The sequence below is a fragment of the Elephas maximus genome, chromosome 6 (assembly GCF_024166365.1).
Source record: "Elephas maximus indicus isolate mEleMax1 chromosome 6, mEleMax1 primary haplotype, whole genome shotgun sequence".
Lineage (NCBI taxonomy): Eukaryota > Metazoa > Chordata > Mammalia > Proboscidea > Elephantidae > Elephas > Elephas maximus.
Window position 1 is genome coordinate 133,703,319 of NC_064824.1, and position 7,155 is coordinate 133,710,473.

General features: G+C 61.3%; 1 protein-coding gene across 1 annotated transcript; it reads left to right on the forward strand.

Moving 5' to 3' along the window:
• Positions 1–228: 228 nt before the first annotated feature.
• On the forward strand, positions 229–5,128 carry B3GNT7 (UDP-GlcNAc:betaGal beta-1,3-N-acetylglucosaminyltransferase 7). Its single transcript, XM_049888442.1, has 2 exons — positions 229–342; positions 2,339–5,128. Exons 1-2 carry the CDS (start codon positions 332–334, stop codon positions 3,531–3,533), a joined length of 1,206 nt encoding a protein of 401 aa, XP_049744399.1. The 5' UTR covers positions 229–331; the 3' UTR covers positions 3,534–5,128.
• Positions 5,129–7,155: the final 2,027 nt, after the last annotated feature.

The window sequence follows — 7,155 nt, forward strand, 5'->3', positions numbered from 1 at the left end:
TCAGCCGGCTACTCACAGTCCGGCCGGGGGACCTGGGGCGGTTCTGCGCGCCTCTAGAGCCTCGGGCTCCGCTTCGGAGAAATGGGGGCAGCCCGGGGCGGCCGGCCGGGGCGCGAAGGGGTTAACGCACCTGGGCGCCTGCCCCTGGGCCCCTCCCCAGCGGGGGAAGAGGAAAGTGGCCGCGGGGGCGCGGCCGGCCTCCGCCCCCGCCCCGCCCCCGCCCGCGTCCCTGCCACCCGCCATCCCCGCGCGCCCAGCTCGCCGCTCCGCAGTCCCCGCCGGCGGTCCCTGGAGCTGCCCCGCGCCCCGCTCGCAGCCCCGCCGGGCCGCCATGTCTCTGTGGTGAGTAAGGGGCTGGGGGCCCGGGACGGGGGTTCCCGGCTTCTCCCTCCAGCCCGAGCTGGGGGACACGCGGGCGGCTCTCGGGGACCGGGCTGCGCGCCGGGGTCTGGCCGGCCCCTGTGCCCCGGGCCGGCCGCCTCGCGCGGGCGGCGTCCGGAGATGCCCGCGTGCGCGGCGGCGGCACCCGCCTCTCCGCGCGGTGACCGCGGACTGTGCCCCAGGACCCGGAGGCCCCTCTCCCTGACCCACGTCCTGGGGTACCCAGACTCTCCTCCGGGGCCCTGGGTTTGGGGAGCCCGGGTCTCGCCGGCAGCGGGCGCCCACCTCCCATTCGGCCGCTCTCAGGGACCCCCGAGGGCCACCCACGTCCCGGGCGACCCCGACCTCCCGTCCCCTGTGGCTCTTCTGCCTCCAGAGAGGGAGCCCTGGCCACCGGCCTGGCCCTTGGCCCCCTCCTCCTCTTGCCTCCCCTGCGGGCATTTCTCTTCCTAATGGAGTGGGGTGGCCAGGTGGCACTGCCGGAGCAGAGGGACCGCTCCACGGCCCCCGGGGGTGCACCTCCTTGGTCCTGGTTCCGCGCCTGGCCTTGAGGGGCAACGCTGAAACCCCCACACCCGAAGCCCTCTGTTTTCTGCCCTGGAAAGGTCCTGCCTTGGCTTACAGCCCATGGAAGCACCTGAGGTAACCCGGTCTTCCTTCACCCCAATGCACTGAAAACCTCAGGGCTGGATGGAAAAAATGTCGCTCGGTGGGCTCAGCCTTCACTCAGCCTGGATATCTGGGCCCTGCGAGCCCCCTGTCTTGAGGTCACCCCGGCTTCTCCACAGTTTCTTTCCTCCACTGCCCTGCACCTCCCCCTATGGAGGTCAGTGGCATCACCCTGAGGGCCAGGCACTCGCAGGCCACCATTTTCTGGCGGGCCCTTTCTCGGAGCCCTGAGCCCTCTGTCTCTAGAGGTGAGATCAGGGCAGGCTGCTCCCAGGGTGTGAGCTCAGGTGAGGGGGCCTGGAGGCCAGGGGCTCAAGCCTGGGCCGGGCCAGGGCGCCTGGCAGAGAGCTCCGATTTCTGCTTCTGGAATGGTCGGTCGCCTGGGCAAGGAGGGTCCCTGGAGAGCTGGGGGTCAGAAAGTGTTCTCCTGGAGCAGTAGAACTGGGGGTGCCTTCTCTCCTAGTGGGACATTGTGGAGGAGGGGCAGTGGTCATGCTAGGGGAAGCCTGCTGCATTTCCAGGCCTTTGTCATCCATGAGGAAACCCTGGTGGCGTAGTGGTTAAACTCAATGGGGCAGTTCTACTCCGTCCTGTAGGGTCGCTATGAGTCGGGATTGACTTGACAGCACTGGGTTTGGTTTTTTTGTTGATCATCCATGAGGACTATCGTCATTGTTGGGTCAGATGGGCCAGGGAGCGGGGTTCTTTAGGTCCCAAGCTAAGGCTGGCTTCCCTGTTCTGTCAGAGAATTTCTGAGCTCCCAGCTGCGGATAAGGTACTGTCTTTGCCCATCCCTGCCCCAATAGCCTAAGTTTGCACAGGGAAGTGAAAGTAAATGGGGAGTGCCTGTGCTGAGGGGAAGGTCAGAGGTCACCAACAGGAAGTCATCCCCATAGAGTCACAGGATCCCCGACTGCCAGGCACTGCATACAGCCCCCCAAATCTTGTGTTATGATTGCTATTTTGGTGAAGAAAAAATTAGGATTTGTAGAGGTTAAGTGAGATCCACTCAAAGTCATTTAGCTTGTAAGTGACAGGGCCAAGCAGCAGCCCAACTCCCCAGTGTAGTGTTTAAGCTCTGTGCTGTGTGGCCCCCCTGGCCCTTGAGGAGGGAGGCCTGGGAGGGGGTGCCAGGAAGCAGGACCCTCTTGCAGCTCAGGGGCCCCGGGACTTGGGTCTGTCTCCAGGGTCCACTTAGTCATCTGGGGCCGACCAGCCTCTGTATAAGGGCTGCGGGAAGAGTCACAGGGGCTCAGCCCTTAGCTCTCTCCTCTGCTTCCCCCCATAGGAAGAAAACGGTCTACCGGAGTGTGTGCCTGTCCCTGGCCCTGCTGGTGGCCGTGACTGTGTTCCAGCGCAGTCTGACCCCCGGCCAGTTTCTGCAGGAGCACCCACCACCCACCTTGGAGCCACAGGAGGCCCAGAAGCTGACTGGACACCTGGTGAATCTTAATAGCTTCTGGAAGAGCCCAAAGGAAGTGGCCATCCCCACCCCTACAACCTCACAGGGGCCTAAGTTCTGGGACGTGATCACCACCAACTGCTCAGCCAATGTCAACTTGACCCACCAGGCGTGGTTCCGGGGCCTGGAGCCACACTTCCAGCAGTTTCTGCTCTATCGCCACTGCCGATACTTCCCCATGCTATTGAACCACCCGGAGAAGTGCAGGGGTGATGTTTACATGCTAGTGGTTGTGAAGTCGGTCATCACACAGCATGACCGCCGCGAGGCCATCCGCCAGACCTGGGGCCGTGAGCAGGAGGTGGCCGGCGGGAACGGTGGTGTGGTGCGAACCCTCTTTCTGCTGGGCACGGCCTCCAAACAGGAGGAACGGGCTCACTACCAACAGTTGCTGGCCTATGAGAACCGTCTCTATGGTGACATCCTGCAGTGGGACTTTCTTGACAGCTTCTTCAACCTGACCCTCAAGGAAATCCACTTCCTCAAGTGGCTTGACACCTTCTGCCCCAAAGTCCACTTCATCTTCAAAGGCGACGATGACGTCTTTGTCAACCCCGCCAACCTGCTGGAGTTTCTGGCTGACCAGCAGCCCCATGAGAACCTGTTCGTGGGTGATGTGCTGCAGCACGCCCGGCCCATCCGCAGGAAGGACAACAAATACTACATCCCCACCGCCCTGTACAGCAAGGCCACCTACCCGCCCTACGCTGGCGGTGGCGGCTTCCTGATGGCTGGCAGCCTGGCCCGGCGCCTCCACTACGCCTGCGACACCCTGGAGCTCTACCCCATTGATGACGTCTTCCTGGGCATGTGCCTGGAGGTGCTAGGCGTGAGGCCTGTGGCCCATGAGGGCTTCAAGACTTTTGGCATCTCCCGGAACCGAAACAGCCGCATGAACAAGGAGCCCTGCTTTTTCCGCTCCATGCTCGTGGTGCACAAGCTGCTGCCCCCCGAGCTACTGGCCATGTGGAGGCTGGTGCACGGCAACCTCACCTGCTCTCGCAAGCTCCAGGTGCTCTGACCCTGGCCAGGCCCCCAGAATAGGCCTGGGCACGTGCACTGGGGCTGGAGCCGCAGTGCCGGGGAAGTAGACGGACTTTGGCCTGACATGCCGTTGGATGTGGTGGGGAGCAGATAGCTGAAGGAGCCCCACCCTATGTGAACACTTCCCAGAAAGTGAGGCCGAAGCCCAGAAACTGTTGGAATAGACTGGAGAAGGTCACTGGGGAGGCAGCCCTCCACCTGGGGCCCACTGCCTGGCCCCTCTGACCTGGGCTGAGCCTGGCCTCGGACAGGTCTGTGGCTGCCCTCGTATCCCTACCAAGATTCTGCTTCTGGGAAATGCCTCAGTCTCCCCGCAGAGCCCGGCTTGGAGTAGCGGTCTTTCAGGAGAAGCTCAGCCCTGTGCAGGCTCACAGGCTGCCCACAATCCCCTTGGTCTCCTGGGAGATGGTGCCTTGGAAGCCCCTTGGAACACCTGGCTTCACTCCTGGCTGTGTCCTTGGATGCCCCACCTGCCCCCTGCCCCTGGAAGGCACAACAGCCACTCTGACTACCTCAGCGCTCCTCAGAACCTCGGGACAGGCTGCATCCCTCTCCGTCCCACCCCGATGCAGGGCAGAAGAGCAGCGCTCTGGCCCCCACAGTCCAGGTGTTGCCTGACCCCCCACCCAAACTGCACGGCCCTCCTGCAGCCTCCCTCCCCGCCGAGGCCCAGCTCCCTGGCCGGAAACCAGTTGGTTTGGCCCTGGAAGTGGACATTCTTCTCTCACTGTGAAGTTTTATTTATGAAGAATTTGAAGGAAGAAGGCTCCATGCCTCAGGAGGTGGTGGTCATCCCCCTGGCCCTTCCTGCCGTATTATAATAGATGCCACCTCCCTCCACCACACCCACAGCACCCTCACACCCCCTCCAGTGCCCTCCCCTGCCTGCACCCCCCACTTCTCCAGGGCCTGGACACACCAGCGTTTGCCTCTGAAGGGATGGGGCTCAGGCCCAGGATCCATAGGAGTGGACACAGAAGGATGCCACTTCCTATCTCGGCGCAGTCACTTGGGTAAAAGTCAAGGCCTCCCCTCTGTTTTCTCAATAAAAGGGAACTGTGGTTTTTTCTGCTGTGACACTTCCTGTTCCAGACCCATGGAGGGCCCAAATGGGACCCAAGATGCCTGAAGACACAGCTTGTGCCTTCTTGTTCCTGGCTAGGGGTGTACAAGGACCCTGGGAGGAGGCCCCTGGGCAAGGTCTTACCCATTGCCGTCCAACTCACACTGACACTATAGGACAGAGTAGACCTGCCCCACAGAGTTTTCCAAAGAGCATGATGGATTCGAACTGCTGACCTTTCTGGTCAACAGCTGTAGCTCTTAACCACTACACCACCAGAGTTTCCAAGCAAGGCCTTTAAGGGAGCATTAAAGTGGAGGCCACAGGGTCCAGGCAAGGAAGGTACCCCCTCCCTCATGCCCCATCCCCAAAGGGTAGCTGAGGCTCTGGCCCAAGCATGGACCATGTATCCCTTGGAGGTCCTACCCACAGCTGCAGAGAGCAGGGTCCGAGGTGACAGGAGGCCATGTATGACTTGGCTCAATACAGTGGGTAGATTAGGTGGGCAGGGGCTGATTGGCTCTGATGGGATGTGATATCCAGGGCCGAGGGGGGCCTTGGTCTGAGCTGCTTACCTCCAGGTGGGGGAGGGCAGTTGCCCCAGGAACTCCCTGCCTGCACCCAGCAGGCACCCCAGAGTGTGGGAGATGCCCCCAGAGAGTCACCCACTTGTTAACATCTACCCTGGGCCCCTCCAGGTGGGAGATGGGAGTGACAGGGTCCTAACATAAGGCAGCTTCTTGGCGCTTAGAGATCCCACTGCCTGGGGCCACGGCCTCCTCCGAGAAGGAAAGGGGGCTGCACTGCAGCTTTTTTTTCCTCCCCAGCACAGGCCGTCCCTCCCTCACCTCTTCTCGCCCTTGGCACTCGCTGTGTCGTTTGTGGGGCCCGGTGCAAATGACAGGAGTCCTGGTGGCACAGTGGCTAAAGCACTCAACTGCTAACCAAAAAGTCAGCGATTGGAACCCACCAGACTACAGGAGAAAGATGTGGCAGCCTGCTTCTGCAAAGATCACAGCCTCGGAAACCCTATGGGGCGGTTCTGCTCTGTCCAATAGGGTCACTGTGAATCAGAATAGACTGGACCACAATGGTTTGGTTTGGTTTTTAGTGCAAAACGAAAATGTAGGGGCCCAGGTTAAAAAAGTCAAGAATTTTTAGATGGTGACAGCAGAACATTAACTCCAGCAAGTGGGGGCGGGGAGCTTCCCAGGCGAGGCCCAGTGACTGCGCTGGACGCACACACCCTGGATGCCAGCCCGGTTCTTTCTGCCTCATCCTCAGGAGCCTGACCATGGACGCAGAGTTGGGGCTGTGTTCTCAGAGCTGTGTGCAAAGGGCCGGAGGGGAGGGAGTTAGTGGTGTTTCTGCTGCTGAAAGGAGTGACTGGGGCTAGGGTGTGGGAAGGAGGGGGGCTGGGAGGGGCAGGAGGCTGAGGCTCTGGTTGTGTGCTGGCCTTAGGAGGGAGCAGTGACCCGCGGCACCCTTTGCGTCTCCAGTTGGGCCACGTGGAGGCAGCACATTCCCTTCAAGGTCAGGATAGCTCAGAGGCAGACTCCCTCAGCTTCTGCTCAGGGGGGCCTTGGACCAGGCCAGGGCTGGCCAAGATGGCCGGGCAAGGGGGATGTCAGGAGGCCACAGGGCACAGGGTGGGGAGAAGGCTCCTGGCAGTGCACCTTGAAGGAGGAGTGAGCACTTAAATGAGGTGGAAAGGAAGGGAGGGACAGTTCCAGGTCCGGGATACGTTCACAAGCCCAGGGCAGCCTAGTGGGGACAGAGCATTGGGAATGAACAGGGCTGGGCCGGCCTGGTGAAAAAAGAGCGGCCGGCGCAGGGAGCTCCAACACTCCTGCCAGCACTGAGGGGCGTCACAGCTTCCACGGCAGTCCGGAAACAAGATCAGGTGGGACCTTAGAAACATGTCCTCACCCCCAGTCCCCACATGGGGCGTGCGGAAAGCGGCCAGTTCAGGCCTGTGTGCCCAGGTCAGGCTGGGACCATGGCCCAAGGCTTCCCACCCCTGCCCCCAGCTCCTCTGTAGCAGGAGAGAAACTCCCGGAAAGAAGAAGCTGGTGCCTGCCCACCCTAAAGCAGCCCGTCCAGAGAATACCCAGGCCCAGATGTGACCCCAGCTGACTGCTGCCCTCAGCCAACTCCTGGCTGGGCCGGGCCCTTCCACTCACTCAGCTGGCCCTTGTTCCCCCAGGCTGCCTAGGCGTGACCTGGGTCCCCAGCCTCCTCAATCCAGGCTGCCCCTGAAGACAGCCCTGACCTTTCAGAGGTGTGTTGCTGATTCTTAGAAGCCGTGGTGGCACAAGAGGTTAATGTGCTTAGCTGTTAACTGAAAGGCCGGCTTTCAGAACCCACCAGCTGCTCCTCAGGAGGAAGGTGTGGCAGTCTGCTTCAGCCTTGGAAACCCTATGGGGCAGTTCTGTTCTGTCCTATAGAGTGGTCATGAGTCCCCAGCAGTGGATATGGGGTTGTTATTGCTGATCATTATGGCAAACAGGCTCAAGGTTCATCTGGTCATTCCAGA